The sequence below is a fragment of the Amblyraja radiata genome, chromosome 5, assembly GCF_010909765.2.
Source record: "Amblyraja radiata isolate CabotCenter1 chromosome 5, sAmbRad1.1.pri, whole genome shotgun sequence".
Lineage (NCBI taxonomy): Eukaryota > Metazoa > Chordata > Chondrichthyes > Rajiformes > Rajidae > Amblyraja > Amblyraja radiata.
Genome location: NC_045960.1, coordinates 64,502,951 through 64,523,255, shown reverse-complemented (window position 1 = coordinate 64,523,255; position 20,305 = coordinate 64,502,951). Strand labels below are relative to the sequence as shown.

The 20,305-nt window shown below is 48.6% G+C and overlaps 1 protein-coding gene across 3 annotated transcripts in view; it reads left to right on the top strand.

Moving 5' to 3' along the window:
* The window catches only part of LOC116973398 (exostosin-1-like), a 333,037-nt gene extending 313,137 nt beyond the window's left edge, over positions 1-19,900 (top strand). For 2 of the 3 annotated variants that reach the window (XM_033021408.1, XM_033021407.1), the window contains exon 12: positions 18,735-19,900. In XM_033021408.1, coding sequence (XP_032877299.1) covers positions 18,735-18,920 — 186 coding nt within the window. In that variant the 3' untranslated portion in view covers positions 18,921-19,900. Of the gene's footprint in view, positions 1-8,854; positions 8,965-18,734 lie in introns of those variants that run through there. The other variant, XM_033021409.1, reaches the window with a different exon arrangement.
* Positions 19,901-20,305: the final 405 nt, after the last annotated feature.

Here is a 20,305-nt window from a genome sequence, read left to right as displayed (position 1 = left end):
TGCTCGTCATACTACAAAACTATAAAATAATTGCCCAACAATTTTACATAACAAGTCGAGTTGGGGGTTTTGACAATCGGCCACTTCTCGTGCAAGTCGTCTTTCCAACTCGTTCTGTGTCGTATTTCTGTTGTGTGCGAGTGTGGCTTGGCTCGCTTTGAGCCGATTTCCCCACCACAGACCCTTGTGATGCGGCCTGTGATAGTTCGCTTGAGTTTGGGAGACTAGCTCCTTCTGGGTGAGTGGTTCCTCCTTGTGGGAGAGTGTTCGCACTTGTCTGCTGTGTGTTGCCAGGGCATGGCTCAGCTGCTTCGTGCGCAGGTCGTATGTCCTTCCTGTTCCTGCGGAACTCTGTACCGCTCGGTGTAGAGATGACGTAGCTCCGAGGGGACAGGTTTTCTCTTACAATACGGCCACGTTGCCACTCAGTTGGTTTGGCATGAAACCATACCTGTTGTTGTTGTTCCAGGTGCGGCAGCGGCTCGATGCTTGCCTTCACATTGAAGTATGCTGCCTGTTTTTCTTGTCGGGTGGCCAGTTGTGGTCCCATGGGAAGGACATGATGAGGCAGTAAGAGTGATAGAGATGATGGCAATTTGCTTCTTAACAGTCTACTGTTCAGTAACTGTGAGGGGGCATAGCCGCCTGTCCCGTCAAGTGGGGTGTTGCGGTATTCGAGGATGGCGTACATCGGGTCACGGCCGCTGCGTTTGGCTTTCCTCATGATACCTTTTATAGTTTGCACACAGCGCTCTATCTGCCCGTTGCTCTGTGGATATATGGGACTTAGATAGATAGATAGATATAATTTAATTGCCACACAACCAAGGTCGGTGGAATTTGGGTTGCCAGCAGCGGTACAGTAATAAAGAACACACAACCACAATAAAAATTTACACAAACATCCACCACAGCATTCATCACTGTGGTGGAAGGCACAGAACTTGGCCAGTCCTCCTCCATTTTCCCCCGTGGTCGGGACCTCCACCCTCCACAGCCGTTGCTGCGGGCATCCAGATGGTAAGGGACAAAGTCAAAGTCAAGGTGAGTCCAGGATCGGCTCTTCCCAACCAGAGACCGCGGCTTCAGGCTGGTGTAGGCCGCAGGCCGGCGGTCAAAGTTTTAAAGTACCTGCCGTGCCGCAGCCGGAAGCACCGCAGTCTGCAGGGCCGGCGGTCGAAGCTCCCCTCCAGGGGAGATGGTAAGTCCATGCCGCACCCGCGGTAGCAGATGGCCGCGATCCGGCGGTGGAAGCTTTTTCTTCCCCCCGGGTCCTCCACGAGGGATCCCGGGCTGTAGATGCTGCACCAGTTGGAGTTCTGCAGACCGCTGCTTCAGGCTGCCGGCTGCCGCGGGCCAGCGTAACGGAGCGCTCCCCTCCAGCGAGCCCCAGTGAGGTCTCACCCGCTCTGTGCCGAGAGTCCACGCTGCGCCCGCCGCTGAAGCCCCGGGCGCGTCTCCGGGAAAGGCCGCCCGATCCTCGATGTTAGGCCACGGGGGAGGCGACCTGGAAAAAGTCGCCTCTCCATGGAGGAGGCGGCCGAAACGGTTTCCCCCTTACCCCCCCACACCACCCCCCACACAAAACACACGAAAGAAACATTAAAAACAGACTTTTAAACATACTAAAAAATTTTAAAAAGTTGGAAAAAAACGGACACGCTGCCGACAGGCTGCTGCAGTGCAGCGCCCCCTTCCCATTGAAGTGACATGGGCAAATTCCCAGTCATCCTGGAACCTACGAAACTCAGCACAGACAAATTGTCTCGCGTTGTCTGTCATCACCAAGTCAGGAATGCCATTCCGGGCAAACATGCCCTTCATCTCACGTATCACCGAATGTGACGTCATGTCTGTCAGTTGCGCTATTTCTGGGTACTTGGAGTAATAGTCCACAACAAGCAAATGGTCAACTCCATCCAGATGGAAGATGTCTGCGCCGACCTTAGACCAAGGTCTGCTGGGGATGAAGTGTGGTTGGAGCGGCTCGCTTGCTTGTGCTTTCCTTGTCGCCTGGCATATCGAGCAATTTCCCATAGTGTCCTCAATCTGTGCGTTCATTCCTGGCCACGCAAATAAATTGCGGGCACGTTGTTTCAGTTTCACTACTCCCAGATGTGATTCATGTAGCGCGTTCAGCATCTGCCTCCGCATGCTTTGGGGGACTACGATTCGGTTTTTCCTCAAGACTAATCCATCAACTTCAACCAGCTCGTCACGGTATGTATGAAACGGAGTCAAGTCCGAGGGCAGATCACGCCTGTTACTAGGCCAACCCTTCCTTATATACTCGCACAACAGTGTTAGGGTTCGATCTTTCTTTGTTTCAGCCTTGAACTGTGCAAGGCGCTCGTCTGACATGTGTAGGATGGCTTCTACAGCATGTATCACGTTCGGCATTGCGGTGTACTCTTCCGCAGGTGTGTTTGCACTGGGCAGCCGGCTCAGGGCATCGGGGACAAACATTTCCCGTCCCGGCTTCCACCGTATTTCCAGGTCGTACCGTAGCAGGTGCATTCGCATGCGCTGGAGTCTGGGGCTTAATTTGTGTAGTGGCTTGGCGAGCAAGCCTACTAATGGCTTGTGGTCAGTAAGAATGACTGTGCACTGACCAACAATGAAGTCATGAAACTTTCTGCATGCATACAGTATGGAGCACAGCTCCTTCTCTATAGTTGCATAGTTGCGCTCGGCCGCGTTCACACGTCGTGATGCATATGCAACAGGTCTCTCGTCTTGCATCAGGACCGCTCCAAATCCGCTGTTGGAAGCATCTGTGGCAATTGACACGGGCGCGTTCACATCGTACAGTTTGAATATGGGTGGTGAAGTGAGAAGACATTTCAGCTTGTCTACTGCATGTCTGTGCTTCTGCTCAAAATGCCACGCTATTCCCTTTTCTGTTAGCTGTCTAAGTGGGGCGGTGATCTCTGAGAGGTTCGGAATAAACTTAGCCATGTATGTCACCATCCCCAAGAACGTTTGCACTTCCGCCTTGTTTGTCGGGTATGGCATTTGTAGCATGCTGCTGACACGAGATGGGCTTGGTGACACACCTGCTTGCGAGATGACGTGTCCCACATATTCAATCTCATTTGAGCGCATTACCGACTTTCGGGGATTGAGCTTTAGGCCGGATTCTTTCACCCATTTGAGTAGGGCTTTCACCCTTGCGTCATGTTGTGCTGCGTTCACACCCCAAACGAGAATGTCGTCGACAACTATCTCCACCCCTTGTAAATCGCCAAACTCTTCCTGCATCGCCCGCTGCCAAATCTCACTTGCGGATGAGATTCCAAATGGAAGCACGAGGTATCGGTATCTCCCAAAGGGAGTATTAAATATGGTCAGACGCGAACTGTCATCGCTCAGTGGGAACTGCCAGTACCCACTTGTAGCGTCAAATTTTGAGAACCATTTTGCCTTCGGCATGCGGGCTGCAATGTTCTCGAACGTCGGCATTGGGAAATGCTCCCTACGAATGGCCGCATTGAGGTCACGTGGGTCGAGGCATATGCGAACTTCACCATTAGGTTTGCTAACCACAGTCATTGAATTCACCCAATCTGTCAGTTCACTCACGGGCTTTATGACTCCCAAGCTTTCCATGCGCTCTAATTCGGCTTTGACCTTATCCCTGATCTTATAGGGGATAGTGCGTGGCGGGTTTTGCTTAGGTTGCACGTTCTCTTGCAGCGCTATGTTGTACTCGTGTCTTTTTAGCCTTCCCAGCCCTTGGAAAATCTCACGGTTTTCCTCAATGATCCTTGCAGTGTATGATGGGCTCGCATTCACGCTATCAACCGCCTCCTTTCGCACAAGAAGCCCTAACTTTTCACACGTTAGTTTCCCAAATATGGGTTTCACATTCCCCTCACTATTTGAAAGACAACCCTGTGTTCTTTCTTACCTACTTTGACGTTCCCTTTTGCCTGCCCCACGGGCTTCATTGTATGTCCAGAATAGGACCTCAGTGTCGCGTTCGTCTTCAGTAAGTCAAGACCAGTCTTTCTGAACAAGTGCTCTGGCAGGATGTCCACTTGAGCTCCAGAGTCAAGTTTGAACTCAATGTTCACATTGTTGATGCTGCACATCTGTCCCCATTCACACGTCGACCCAATCACAGCATCAGTCACGGCGTCAATGTAGAAGACATCAACCTCGTCGTCCACTGGCTCAGGCAGCGGTGAGGCGTTCATCTGGAACTCGACGTTGCGGACGTCACGGCTCCAGTCCCCAGCCTTTTGGCTGATTCGCCGGTCATATTGTCGGGGACGTGGGCGGCTGTTGGGCGCTCTATTTACCGGGCAGTCGGGGGATCTGGAAAGATGTCCAATCTCTCCGCAGGTATAACATCTCATGTACTGAGCAGGGCAGTAGTTGCCTCTATGCCCGCGGGTGCATGACCGGCAGATGGTATCCTTACCAGAATCACGGATTTCTGTCTGTGGTTGTCTGGGTCGCGAATCCCTGCCTCGGCCCCAAGGCCGACTGGCGCTGTCCCGTTTCACATAATCAACTGTCTCTTCGGTGTTGATGGCGGTTGGGGCAATCTGCTTCATCTGTTCGGCTGCTGCTTCAGCTATCAGACACATGTCACTGCATTTTTCCAGTGTTAAATCATCGCATTGTAGTCGTTTTTCCCGGAGCGGCTGGCTGGTGATGCCGCAGGCAATTCTGTCTCGTAGCAATGAGTCATGGATAATGCCAAACTCACAATCTTTGGCTAAAGACTTCACTGCAGTCAGGTAGCTGGAGAAGGTCTCCCCTCGCCGCTGATTACGTGTATTAAAGACATATCTTGAGACAGTTAAGTTCTTTTTTGGTTCACAGTGTGTCTGAAACTTATCCTTCAGGGGTTGTATTTTGTCAGTTTCGTCCTGGGTAAACTCAAAGGTCTCATAAATCTCCTGAGCTGCCGGCCCGGCTACGTGGAGGAATGTTGCACAGCGAATATTATCTGGTTTATTTGTTAGTTCTGTTGCCACCTCGTACAGCTGGAATGCCCTTATCCAGTCCTTATAATTCTTGGCCACGTTTCCTTGCATGGAGTGGTCCCGGTGGCTTGAGTCCTGCCATTCTTTTCTTTAGTTTTTTTTTTTTTACTTTGACACCATGTAATGTTTGAGACCACGTAAGGCCCTGTTGTGACTAGCACAAGCAGAAGGAAAACACGTCCGACATCTTGTGAGTATGATTTATTCTGCCCCACCCACGGACACTTCTCCAAGGTCACCTGCTCCCGATCACGAGGCACAGCCCTTTATATTAAAGGGGCACTGGCATTTACATATACATCACACAATATGTAGGACTGCCGCAGAGTCATAGAGTGTGGAAACAGGCCCTTCAGCCCAACTTTCCCACACCGACCAACATGTCCCATCAATCCTAGTCCTACCTGCCTGTGTTTGGCCCATATCCCTCTAAACCTATCATATCCATGTACCTTTCTAAATGTCTCTTAAATGTTCCGATAATACCTGACCCAACCACCACCTCCAGCAGCTCGTTCTCTACACCCACAACCCTTTGCGGAAAAAAAACTTACCCCTCAGGTTCCTATCAAATCTTTCTCCGATCACCTTAAACCTATGTCCGCTGGTTCTTGATTCCCCTACTTTGGGCAACACGATCGGGGGATCCCCACTTCCTTCATAGATGAGGCACAAGTCATAGAAGGACGCAGGTCTCCTTGGTACCCCGCAGCTCTGCCCTTGCTCCCCCCCCCCCCCCCCCCACCAACAGACAGAGTTCCCCCTAGTCCTCCCCTTTCACCCCATCAGCCATTGCCTACAGCACATAATCCTACATTTTTGCCAGCTCCAACAGGATCCCACCACTAGTCACATCTCCACCCTTTTCCGCTTACCGTAGATATCGTTCCCTCAACAACTCCCTGTGAAATCATCCCTTCCCACCCATACCACTCCCTAGTCCCTACACCTGTCCCTATACCTCCTTCCTTGACTCCATCCAAGAACCCCGACAGTCCTTTCAGGTGAGGCAGAGGTTCACTTGCTTCTCCTCCAACCACATCTACTGTATCCGCCGTTCCAGATGTGGAATCTTATATATCGGCGAGACCAAGCACAGGCTCGACGATCGTTTCGCTAAGCACCTCCGTTCCGTCCACTTAGACCTACATGATTTCCCAGTTGCTTATCACTTTAACTCCCCCTCCCAATCCCATTATGACCAGTCCTGGGTCTTTTCCACTGTCAGAGTAAGGCCCAACACAAATTGGAGAAACAACACCTCATATTTCGCTTGGATAGCTTAGAACCCAGTGGTATGAATATTGACTTCTCTAAATTCAAGTAACCCTTGCTTACCCTCTCTCTCCTTCGCTCCCCCATCCTAGTTCTCCGACCAGTCTGACTCTGATTAAATTTTACATTGTATGCCTCATTGTCACCTTCCCCCAGCTAACAATGATCTATTCTACATTTTCCTTGAGCTTCATCCCCTTTGATCTCTCGTTTTCACGCCTTGCTCTTTCATATCTCGTTTCCCTCTCCCCTGACCCTTGATCTTCGCCACCTTTGATCTCTCGTTTGCACACCTTGCCTTTCCATATCTCTCGTTTCCCTCTCCCCTGACTCTTAGAAGAAGGGTCTCGACCCCAAACGTCACCCATTCCGTCTATCCAGAGATGCTGCCTGTCCCAGCATTATGTGTCTATCTTTTTGTATAACTGCAACTTGATCTCCCAACTCTATTCTCAATACTCTGACTGATGAATGTATGAAGAAGTACTGACAACACTGAGTCGTTTAACTTCATAATAAGTATTTTAATAACATCACATAGAGACAGCATTACATAAGTTATTGTAGGCTCTGAGTCCCAGATCAAACTGAGAACTGCTAGTCACACACCACCAGATGGTATAGTGGAAGCCCGAACAGGCTTACAGATCGGGTGAACAACAGCAAAGCCTGACATGGACAAATCAGCAATAGTGATTGATCTACATCCTCCTTCTTATGGTTAGGCCTATAAACTAAATTGAAAGTATACAAAACATCACACATATAGATGTAAAAATGAACTATAATCTACAGCGGAAGATGCAATGTGAATACAAAGGAGTAATGTCAGTTACAGTTAGTTAGAGTCCAAGATCTGCATTTGGACACAGTCTTTGTATCTGGGATTGGGTTTACAGACCCGTCCCATATGCGTTCGGTACAGCCCCTCAGCGGTGCTCTTTACAGGTGATGCCACGACAGGTACGACCTTTGCAGGCGATGACTCAACCAGCACAGGTATCACAGGGGATTTCTCAGTAGGTGGGTTTACCATCGGCACCAGCCCCACTGACGACTTCTGCACTGGTGTAGAAACCAATTCACGGCCTGCTGTTAGATGTCCATCGTTTAAGTAAGCATTCCCATCTTCTGTCCACAACACGTTATCCGGGTCATCTGTAAAATTGTATAGAACTTGCTGCGATGGCACTGGTCCATTCACCGGAAGAACATGTCTCCGATTCTGTCTGTAAAGACCCCCATCCGACTGAATCAAATAGGATCTTGGCTCTGGGCATACCTCCTTTACTGTGCCCATGCGATCATACCCTTTCAAGGTCTGCAGCCTCAGTCAGGGACTGGAGTAGACGACTAGATTGGTCGAAACATACCTTCTGAGAGTCTTTTATGGTGCAACTGTGCCGGAACCATCTAAGGTTCGTAGACGTCGGGCTGATGTAGTTACCTTGAGACGGGAAGAGTGTTTTGGGTCTGTCTGGGCATCAGTCGTTGGGCCAGCGAGCCAAGTGTAGAAGGTACACAAAAAAGCTGGAGAAACTCAGCGGGTACAGCAGCATCTATGGAGCGAAGGAAATAGGCAACATTTCGGGCCGAAACCCTTCTTCAGACTGATGGCAGCATGGCAGCCAAGTGTAGAGTTGCGTGGAATATTGCGGTGATTGAGGAGATCTAAGAATATGTTGGACCTGGCCCTGCTAGACCTCTCCATGACCTGTTTCGCGCTGCGGACCACCCGCTCAGCCAGTCCGTTCTACTGGGGATAATCCGGACTACTGGTGATGTGCTTGAAATCCCATCGTTTTGTATAGTCTTTAAAACACTGGCTCGCGAACTGCCCAGCATTGTCGGACATAAGTGTGTGAGGCGCCCCATGGACCGAGATATTTCTCGCAAGCTTTTGGGTAACTGCAGCTGCAGAGGTTGTGCGGAACAAATCAATCTCGTACCACCCGGAGTAAGAGTCTACCAGGATTACCGTGCCAATCAAAAATGTAGGTAGCCACTGTGGACTACGGCAGGTTGGGAACAGGGTGCAACAAAAGTGGTTCCTTCTGCTGGCGCAGGATTGTGCCCTCTGGCGTATGCACTCTGACATGGCAGGCCAGAAAAAAATGCTCTTTGCCCAACGCCCGGTTGCCTCAGAACCGGGGTGTCCTCTGTGTACGGCGTCAAAGTACTCCTGCTGGACCAATGCCGGAATCACTGCCTTGTGGCCCTTCTTGATGATTCCATTCTCAATTGCAAGCTCATCTCTGACGGGAAAGTAGGGCTGAACGGCAAGTGGTAGCTTGTGTTGTTTGTCAGGCCACCCGTGATTGATGATCAACTTGAATGTCTGCAGTGGTGTCCTCTGCCGTGCGAGCCACCAAAGTATCCAAACAGGAAGGATGAATGTAGTCGACCACCATCACATCAAGACTCTCCTAGTGGCAGCATGCTGTAAGGTTGCAAATTCGTTTGCTCCCTTAACTTTTTAACTTTTACTTGCCACTCTTTCAATGTTACTTGTTATTACTTGACTTCAAGGCACGGTCTAACTTTTCATAAAGTGTTGATAACACTTTTATATGCCTTAATAGTGTAAAGGATGGAGACAAGAGGGAAAGGAGGCTCTCCAAGGAAGGAACATGGGAAAGCCACAGCCACAGCTTCTGACTCTAGTATCTTAGAAGCAATATCGAAAATGAACGATGAACTGAAAAATGAAATGAAAACAAGATTTTACAGTTTGGAAGAAATGGTGAAAGGAGTTTTGAGCAAATTGAAGGAAGTTCAAGACAAGCTGATTGTGTTACAAGATGAATCTCATGAACAAAAGGAACAAATTGATAACTTGCGAACCCTGGGCCAGGAGAGAGATTTGAAGATTGAGAAACTGGAACGGAGAATGAATGAAAATACTCGAGCACTCCAGCAATACAAGATTAAAAATATGGATCTGGAAAACAGAAGCCGTCGACTGAATTTGCGAATTGTTGGTTTGCCGGAAGGTCAAGAAGGAGATAATGTTATAAAATATGCTTCTAAAATGATAAAGGAGACTTTCAACATTGAGCACTATGAAAATCTTCAATTTTTGGATAACGCACACAGGATTGGGAAGAAATCTGGTAATAAACTGAGACATTTGATTGTTCGGTTTCACTTCTTGCAAATGAAGGAGAATATTCTCCAGGCAGCAAAAAAGTTGGGCGTGGTTGAATATGAATGATGCAAGTTTCGGTTTGTTCCTGATTATAGTTATGAGCTTTTGGAAATAAGAAAGTCTTTCCATAATGTAATGCCTGATTTGTTTAAGAAAAAGTTGCGCCCAGCCTTACTTTATCCAGCTAGACTGCCTATACGACTCTTCAATGGTAACATTTGATTTTTTTAACAATCCTCAAGATGCTTCCAGCTTTCTGGAGGCGTATGAGGGTGAAGTTCCGACCGGGAGCAATTGATAGCTGACTAAGTTATAATTAGAGATTTACTGTTCCTATTTTGACAATATATCGTTTGGTGATGATTAAGAATTTAACTGGATGTTTTTCTTTTATATATATTAATGTTTAAGAATGTCTTTGTTAGTTTACTACAACCTTTCGGTTTGTAGTCCCCCACCCCTCTTCCCCCCCCCTCCCCTCTCCCCCCCCCCCCCCTCTTCCCCCCCCTCTTTTCTCTCCTCCCCCTCCCCCCTTCCTCTTTCCCCTCCCCTCTCCCCCCCTTCCCCCCCTCTTTTCTCTCCTCCCCCCTTCTTCCTCTTTCCCCTCCCCCCCTACCCTCCCCCCCTCCTCTTCCCCCCTTTACCCTCCTCTCCCCCTCTTTTCTCTCCTCCTCCTCCCCCCCGTCTCTCCCCCCCTCCTCTCCCCCCCTCCTCTTCCCGCCCCTCCTCTTCCCGCCCCCCTCCCCCCCCCCTTTCCCACCCCCCTCTTTCCCACCCTCGTCTTTCCAAACCCCCTCTTCCCCCACCCTCTTTCCCCCTCCTTTTCTCTCCTCCACCCCTTCCCCCCCTCTTCCCCTCCCCTCTCCCCCTCCCTTCTCCCCCCCCCATCCTCTCCCCCCCCTCCTCCTCCCCCCCCTTTCCCCCCCTCTTACCCCCCCTCTTTACCCCCTCTTTACCCCCCTTCCCTCCCCCCCTCTAGGGAGAGAGCAGGGGATGGGGAAGGGGAGAGAGGGAGAGGGGACGGGGACGGGGAAGAGATGGGTGGGGGAGCGGGAGAGAAGGGGAAGAGTGGGGAGGGAGGGGGAGAGGGGTAGGGGGAGGGGTGGAAGGCGAGAGAGGGATGGGGAGAGGGGGGAGGGAGTGGAGTGGAGGAGGGAGAGAGGGAGGAGATGGGGAGGGGTGAGGAGAGAGGGGTGAGGAGAGAGGGGTGAGAATAGGGAATGGGGAGAGAGGAGTGAGGAGAAGAGGGGGAGGGGAGAGGTGGAGAGAGATTGGAGACGGAGAGAGTGGAGGGGGAGAGGGTGGGGAGTGGATGGGGGGAGGGGAGGAGAGTGAAGGGGAGATGGGGGGAGGGGAGATGGGGGTAGGGGAGACGGGGGTAGGGGAAGAGGGGTAGTAGATGGGGGGAAGAGAGAGAGAGAGAGAGAGAGGTGAGTGAGGGGTGTAGAGAAGGGTGGGGGAGGGGAAGGGGAGAGGAGAGGGGAAGAGGGGGAGGGGTGTGGGGGGAGAGGAGAGAGTGGGGAGGGGAGGGGAAGAGGGGGAGGGGAAGAGGGGGAGGGGAAGAGGGGGAGGGGAAGAGGGGGAGGGGGAGAGGGGGAGGGGAGGAGGGGGAGGGGAAGAGGGGGAGGGGGGGAGGGGGAGAGGGGGAGGGGGGGAGGGGAAGAGGGGGAGGGGAAGAGGGGGAGGGGAAGAGGGGGAGGGGAAGAGGGGGAGGGGAAGAGGGGGAGGGGAAGAGGGGGAGGGGAAGAGGGGGAGGGGAAGAGGGGGAGGGGAAGAGGGGGAGGGGAAGAGGGGAGAGGGGGAGGGGAAGAGGGGGAGGGGAAGAGGGGGAGGGGAAGAGGGGGAGGGGAAGAGGGGGAGGGAAGAGGTGGAGAGAGATTTGATGGGGAGAGAGAGGCGAGGGAGAGAGTGGAGGGGGAGAGAGTGGAGGGAGAGGGAGGAGGGGGAGAGATAGGAGGGGGAGAGAGAGGAGGGGGAGAGATAGGAGGGGGAGAGAGAGAAGGGGGAGTGGAGGAAAGGCAGGGTGGAAGGGAGGGCGGGGAGAGAGAGATTAAAGGGGAGAGAGAGAGATTAGAGGGGAGAAAGAGACATTAGAGGGGAGGGGAGAGAAAGAGTAGAGGGGGAGGGAGGAGAGGGGAGGGGGAGAGTTGGAGGGGAGAGAAGAGGAGGGGGAGAGTTGGAGGGGGGAGAAGTGTAGGGGGAGAGAAGAGGAAGGGAGAGGTGCAGGGGGAGGGTGGAGAGAGGGAAGGGGAGCGGAGGGTGGAGAGAGGGAGGAGAATAAGAGGAGAAGGGTGGAGGGAGAGGGGAGGGGGGACAGAGTGGGGGGGAGAGGGAGAGAGAAGGGAAGAGAGAGGGTGGAGGGAGAGGTGGGAGGGAGAGGCGGAGGGAGAGGTGGGAAGGAGAGGCGGAGGGGAGAGTGGGGGGTGGAGAGAGATTGGAGGGGGAGAGAGGAGAAGGAGAGTGGAGGGGGAGAGAGAGAGTGGAGGGGGTGGAACAACTTGCTCTATTTGATCTTATTTGATTGTGCACGCCAGGCCACGTGAAGGTTCCAATCTCCCACACCTGTCCCATTGTGATGTCATATCATAGGTAAATGAGATCCATTGCCATCTGTGAGATGGCATAGTGACTCATGCAGCAGCTTGATTTTAAAATGTTTTGATGTTTTTTACTAAAAATGCAGGGAAATTAATAACCAAATGTTCTAATTTTCAAAACAAAACGTGGAGGAGGAAAAACTCTCCAAGAATATGTAAAAATGTCTCCGTTACAGCAAAGGGTGGAGGAGTAAATTCAGACAGATCAAATGAATTTTCACGAAATGGAACCCGTTACAAACCAACAAACGACAGTTTTAATAGTTACTAGACCAAGTGCAGACCCACTGGGTCTGTTCCCCCCAACGTGCGGGGGGGGGGGGGGGGGGGTGCTGCGGCTTCACACGCACACTAACCACCTGCCACACACACGATTGGGGAAGGGGGAAGAGAGGGATAGGGGAAGGGAGAAGGGGAGGGGGGAGAGATGGGTGGGCGGGTGGAAGGGGGGGAGGGGGAGGGGGGGAGGGAGAGGGAGGAGATGGGGAGAGGGGTGAGGAGAGAGGGGGACGAGAATAGGGAATAGAGGAGAGAGAGGTGAGGAGAGAGGGGTGAGGAGAGAGGGGTGAGGAGAGAGGAGAGAGGAGGGAGGAGACAGGGGAGGGGAGGAGAGCGGCGAGGGTGAAGGGGGAGACGGGTGGGAGAAGGGTGGGGGAAGGGAAGGGGAGGAGGGGGGGAGAATGGAGGGAAAGGGGGAGGGGAGAGGAGAGGGGGAGAGAGGGGTGGTGAAGAGGGGGAGGGGAGGAGGTGGAGAGAGATTGGAGGGGGAGAGAGAGGAGGGAGAGAGTGGAGGGGGAGAGAGTGGAGGGGGAGAGAGAAGGGGAGAGGGGGAGAGGGGGGGAGAGAGGGAGGTGGAAATTGATTAGAGGGGGAGAGAGAGGAGAGGGAGAGAGTGGAGCGGGAGAGAATGGGAAAGAGAGAAAAGGGTGAGAGACAAAGGGGGGGAGAGAAGGGGGAGTGGGGGAAAGGCAGGGGGTGGAAGGGAGGGAGGGGGAGAGAGATTAGAGGGAAGAGAGAGTAGGGGGAGAGATTAGAGGGACGAGAGAGTAGGGGAGAGATTAGAGGGGGAGAGAGAGTAGAGGGGAGGGAGAGAGAGAGGAGGGGGTGAGGGAGGAGAGGGGAGAGGGAGAGTTTGAGGTGGAGAGAAAGGGAGGGGGGAGGGGTGGAGGGGGGGAGAGGGGAGGGTGGAGAGGGGAGGAGAATAAGAGGTGGAGGGGGGTAGAAGGGAGAGGGGGGAGAGTGGGGGAGAGAGAGAGGAGGGAGGAGAGAGGGTGGTAGAGCTGGGGGGGAAGGGGGGTGGAGAGAGATTGGAGGGGGAAAGAGGAGAAGGAGGGAGGAGGGTGGGAGAGAGGAGGGGGAGAGAGAAGGGGGCGAGATGGTGGGAAAGAGAAGTGGGGAGAGAGAGGGGGGAGGGGGAAAGGCAGGGCGTGGAAGGGAGGGAGGGGGGAGAGAGAGCGTAGAGGGGAGAGAGAAAGAGAGAGTAGAGGGGAGAGAGAGAGTAGAGGGGAGAGAGAGAGAGGGGAGGAGGTGAGTGAGGGGGAGGGAGAGGGAAGAGGGGGTTGGAGGGGGGAGAAGAGGTGGGGAGGTGGGGGGAGAGAAGAAGAATGGGAGAAGAGGAGGTGGGGGGGAGTAGTGGAGGGGGAAGAGACGAGGAAGGGGAGAAGAGGAGGGGATGGAAGAGAGGGGAGGGTGAGAGGGAGGAGGATTGGAGGGATGGAGGGGGAAGGGGAGGGGTAGTGGATGGGGGTGGAGAGGGAGGGGGTAGATAGGGAGAGGGGTAGGACAACTTGCTCTATTTGATCTTATTTGATTGTGCACGTAAAGGTTCCAATCTCCCACACCTGTCCCATTATGGTCATATGTAAATGAGATCCACTGTGATTGTACATCTGTGAGATGGCACTGTGACTCATGCAGCTGTTTGATTTTAGTGGGACCACCTGAAGGTTCCAATCTCCCAGCCCTGTCCCATTGTGATGTCATATCTTAGGTAAATGAGATCCACTGTGATTGGACATCTGTGAGATGGCATGGTGACTCATGCAGCAGCTTGGTTTTAAAATGCTTTGGCTACTTGGGCAATCATATTTTCCCAGAACATTTCACACTAGTGTTGATTTACAGAGGAATCATGCACAATACTAGCAACATGTTTACAGCCTTGCAAATACAGACCATATCCATATTTTGCAGGATACCAAAATACCCTCACTCACCCATCAAATCTGTGTGCGCTACAACACTACTCAAGCTGCCAGCAATGCCACAATTAATACCATCCTTTGCCTTTTATTCTTTTGGTCTGTACAGTGATGCACACAATCATAATGAAGAGGAACAGCAGGCAATAAATTATTCTGACCCAACAGAATTAATAGTGATTACTGAGACAAGGCCAGAGAAAAATCAGGACTGAGCATTTAGCATTCCAGAGATTCCCAAATGGAGAAAAGACAGAAATGAAATGGCATTCTAATCGTATTAAAAATATAATAGAAGGAAAACACGTAGTAATAAATTAAACACAAACAGAATTCATGCAGATGGAGATAAAAGTTAATGAAAGATAAAAATTTGACTAAGTGGTATAATTTCATGGGACAGGAAAAACAGGTAAACAGTTAAGGGCTATTAAAAAAAATCATGGAACAATAATCACAAGGGAGTTCAACAATCCCAAGTTTAATAGGCCAGAAGAGCCAAGTAAAAAAGAAAAGGGGATGATGTTGCTATTATGCACCCAGGAGAAACAGAAACACCACAGGAAAATTGAGAAAGAATGATGCTCGATTGCAAGAAATAGATTTTAAAGTTGTGGGATAGAGGAATTTGAAAAACGAGCAAAGGATGACTGAGATGATATTAGATACAGAAAGCTGTCTATAAATGTAGACCACCAGTAAATACAAAAACAATTGTAAAGATTTTTAAAGGATGTAAAAATGGAAGAAATAATTAAACTAAATATTAGTTCCTTATAATATGAAGTGATGAAATAATGGGGAGAAAGAATGGCAGATATGTTAAATATTTTGTACTTGACATCACACCAATAGGCACCAGTGAAACATTGCATGATAAAACTAACAAGTAACCAAGATGAAAAGTGAAGGAGGATCATAACATGAATATCACCAAATTAGAATTAGTAGGCAAACTATTGACTACTGACAAATTCTCCCCCACCCTTCTCAAACTTCATAAAGAAACACAAAAATTGGCGTACAGGCTCAGCAGATACTTAAGAAGGAAGATGGAACTGTGGTCTGTTAGCAAGGATAGTTAAATAGGTCCTTCGACAGTGGGACAAGGCATTGCTGAGCTGACACTTTGAGTACAACGTGCAGATTTGTTCTCCTCATCTGTGGAAAGATATTTTTATCTGCACGGTGGTGTTGTAATGTTTAGTAGACTGAAATTTGGAATGGTGGAATTGTCGTACTTGAACAGATTAAACAAAGTGTGATAAAGCAAGACTAGTGGTTTCATTGGCATGTTAAAGATTCTGGGGGACTTGATGGAGTAAATGCTTTGAAAATGTTTCCTTGGTAGGAGAGAGTAGAAATCAGAGGTGAGAAGGTGGGCAGTTATGACTGAGATGAGATTAGAAATAACATTATAGTAAAAATAAAACATTAAATTGTATGCTTGCATATTTAGAAGAATTTATGGAAGAAATATGTTCAGTAGTTTGTTAAATAATGTGGATTGGTGGGGGCGCTGCAAGCCGGCGCCCTGTCAGCAGCGTGGCTGTTTTTTACTACTTTTTTTTGTTTTTTTAGTATGTTTTACAGTATGTTTTTGGTGTTTCTCGGTGTGTTTTGTGTGGGGGGTGGTGTGGGGCGGTGAGGGAGAAACCGCTTCGGTCGCCTCCTCCACGGAGAGGCGACTTTTTCCAGGTCGCCTCCCCCGTGGCCTAACAGCAAGGATCGGCGCGGCCTTTCCCGGAGACGCGCCCGGGGCTTCGGCGGCGGGCGCAGTGCGGACTCGGCGTGTAGCGGGCAAGCCCTCGCTGGAGGGGAGCGCTCTGTTTCGCTGGCCCGTGGCAGCCGGCAGCCTGAAGCCGCGGTCTGCAGAGTTCCAGCTGGCGCGGCGTCTGCAGCCCGGGATCCCTCGTGGGGGACCCAGGGGAAAGAAGAAGCCCCGAATACCGGCCCGCGGCCAACTTCTACTGTGGGCCCGGCGTGAACTTACCATCACCCCTGGAGGGGAGCTTCGACCGCAGGCCCTGCAGTCTGCGGTGCTTCTGGCTGCGGCGCAAATTTTAAATCTTCGACCGCCGGCCTGCGGCCTACAGCCTGAAGTCGCGGTCTCCAGTGGGGAAGAGCCGATCCTGGACTTACCTTGACTTTTACATTGTCCTTTATCATCTGGACGTCCGCAGCGACGGCTGCGGAGGGTTGAGGTCCCGACCACGGAGGAAAATGGAGGAGGACTGGCCAATTTCTGTGCCTTCCACCACAGTGATGAATGCTGTGGTGGATGTTTGTGTTAAATTTTTATTGTGTTTGTGTGTTCTTTATCATTGTACTGCTGCTGACAAATTCATTTCACTTGCACTTTATGTGCAATGTGATGAATAAAACTGATTGATTGATTGATTGATTGATTGATTGATTGATTGATTGATTGATTGATTGATTGATTGATTGATTGATTGATTGATTGATTGATTGATTGATTGATTGATTGATTGTTTGTTTGTTTGTTTGTTTGTTTGATTGTTTGGTTGATTGATTGGATACAGAATGGTTAAAGATATTTAAAGATACCTGGAATTTATCCAGGGAACTTAATGCTAAAGGTAGAAAAGTAGTGAAGGGAATGTGGTGGATTGTATTTATCTATATTTCTAAGAGGCCTTTGATAAAGTGGCATACCATACATTAATGAATGAAGTCAAAGTGAGAAAATAAATCATGAGTGGGCTTCAAGATGTAAAAGAAGGAGAAGTTAAGGGTAACTATTCAAAGTGGAAAGTGACATAGCACAAGCTTTAATGCAAGGACCACTATTGTTCACAATTTCTGATAATCAAGATTTTGGAATCCAAACTTAATTTCTAAAAAAACACACAAAGTGCTGGAATAACTCGGCGGGTCAGGAAGCATCCCTGGAGAACATGTATAGGTGGCATTTCAGGTCAGAACCTCTCTTCAGACTCTAACATGGTCGTAGAGCAGGAGGGCAGCAGTAATAATAAATTGTAATTAGAATCTATAATGGGGGATATAGGTATAATCAGTAATCACTCTTTACATATTTCAATTTCTAAATATGCATGTGGATGAAATTGTCAATGAATGTATAATTTGGCAATTATATTTCAGCTCAAAAGCATGCAATTTAACCTGGATAGAAGGGATCTGGGAATTCAAATATAAAAAGCACTCAAAGTAACAAAGAAAGGTGCATAGGGTCATTTAACGTTTATTTCCTGAGAGATGGAAACAAAAATAATTTCTGCTGCAATCGGTAGGACCACACTTGGAGCATTTGAAACTGACCTCCCCAGCAATTGAATCTTGCAGACTGAAATTGGAAATGTTGGCAAAGTATCAAGTTCAGAGCAGATAAGTAAGTTACTAGTTTTCAATTGTGAGATCTGGGTTTAAATTCAGCATTAAGCATAACTATTGGATCAGTTACCCATGAGAAGAAGTAGGTCTTGCAATAATGTAGTGCATTTTACACCCTTAACAAAATGTTCTGTCAAGCGTTACACCAATAAAATACGTTGTGTTGCCAATCCTGTTAAGTTGGATGTGTGGAAGTCAATTTTAGCACAACTTTCCACACGCAGCAATGTAATGATGATCTGGATTTTAGTCATCTTAAATTATGGATAAATATTAGCCATGACACTGCCATAACTACCCTGCTTTTAAATTAGCACCATGATTTTTTTTAATGTTCAACGGAAATAACTATTGGGAGCACACCTCAGTACTACACTATGTCAATTTAGTGTCAATTTAGATTCTTGTTCACCTGCTTCTGGGAAAGGTCTTGAATTCAGAACTTTTTTAAATCTTTCTTGGGATATGGCAAGTGTTATGTGAGACATCTCACACTTTAGAGCATTTAGTGCCATCCCTTATTGCCCCAAATTAAGAAAGGAATATGAATCAACCACATTGGGTGCTTGTTCATGATTTATGATTATTATGTTAATGAAGATTGTGACCACAAAATAATGTGCATATGTATCCGCTGTAACCAACCAACAGGTTATAAAGATATTTGCTTCTTTAAATTAATGTGCTCCACTGAGATCTGTAGCACACTGAAAATATGCAATGTTTGCCTCGTGTTCTGGTTCCATAAGAATGGCCAATATAATCCAATCAGTGAGAAATCTCCATACAGTACAGATTTTGAAATTGACATTAATTTCCAGCCATTTCCAGGTGGTAAAATCAGCTAGTCTTGCTTTGCGCAGCGTACAAACTTTGTGGTTACCAAGGTTACAGGCAAGAGATCATATTATCTTATTTACATAGCACTCCTCATCTTGGATTATTACTTGCATACAACAAACTAGATATAAGGTGTGAAATGTCTCAGCAAGCACTCGTTTAAATCTCTCATCTGGGCCTTTGAAATTTTTCCAGAATATATAGGGAACCATTTTAGATATGCTGTGTTGTAGGTATTTTTGCTACATTTTGCCAGTATTTTTCATTTTCAAACCATTACTTTGCGTTTTCTCTTCAGGGATCAAAGACTTCCCGCTGGGCTGATCCAGATCATTTTGCACAACGCCAGACCTGCATGAACACTTTTGCTGGCTGGTTTGGCTTCATGCCTCTTATTCACTCACAAATGAGGTTGGATCCCATTCTTTTCAAAGATCAAGTCTCTATCCTGCGCAAGAAGTACCGGGAGATTGAGCGATTATAGAGGCCCGCTGGATTGTTGTACTTAGAAGCTTGTGGAATTTGCCTATTATAAAACCCCCAATTAACTCTTGATGATGCTGCAATGCACAACAATAATGGCAACAAGATTATTCAACTTTCTGGGGACCAAACAACAATAACCTTTGTACAGTCTAAAAGATTGGTGTGCGATAGGATTTTGTTCCCAATCTTAATACTATTTTATTTTATCTACTCAGACTGAAATCTCTGACAATCGTGCCTGATGTTTGAGGATTTTAGGGATAAACAGCACATAGCAAATTTTTGGTCAAAATTGTACATTTTCTATTTAAAGCTTGCAAGGCGATTGGAGAATTCAGCTGAAAACAAATCAGTTTTCTTTTTGCTCCTTTGTTTAAACGATACATTTTTATTATTTCTATGTCTAGCAATTGTATCTTGGTCAAAAAAACATTCAACGAGAACAGAATGCTGTTCATCAATTAACTATAGCTGCAGTAGAAGACAGGTGGTTCAAAGCAATTTTCAACAAGCACAGTGTTACATGTTTGCAATTATACATCACACCAGTTTGGAAAAGGAAGGTTAATGGGTTTGATTCGTACCAGGTAAATTTCACGTCGGATAAAACCATTGCTCCTGATGAACAGTATTATCTGAAAATATTTCCAGGATCACAATTTGGTACATTATTGAACTACAAACTTACAGTATCAAATAAATTTGTATTTTAATATAGCAATTACTATTCTTAGTATTTAAAATACAGTATTTCTTGCTTTGTGATCTAGGTAAATACAATGGATGGGACCAATAGGGATGTCCTGTGGCACTGAGTTTGAAATTTCTAGTGGTTCTGCATTAGTTACATACTGAGAGTTATAGTCATACAGTGATACAGTGTGGTAACAGGCCCTTCAGCCCAACTTGCCCACACCGGCCAACAATATCCCATCTGCACAAGTCCCACCTGCCTGCGCTTGCACCATATCCCTCCAAACCTGTCCTATCCATGTACCTGTCTAACTGTTTCTTAAACAATGGGATCGTCCCAGCCTCAACTACCTCCTCTGGCAGCTTGTTCCATACACCCACCACCCTATGTGTGAAAAGGTTACCCCTTGGATTCCTATTAAATATTTTCCCGTTCACCTTGAAACTATGTCCTCTGGTCCTCGATTCCCCTGTTCTGGGCAAAAGACTCTTGTGTATCTACCTGATCTATTCCTCTCATGGTTTTGTACACCTCTATAAAATCACTGCTCATCCTCCTGCGCTCCATGGAATGGAGACCCAGCCTACTCAACCTCTCCCTATACCTCACACCCTCTAGTCCTGGCAACATCCTCGTAATTTTTTTCTGAACCCTTTCAAGCTTGACACCATCTTTCCTATAACACGGTG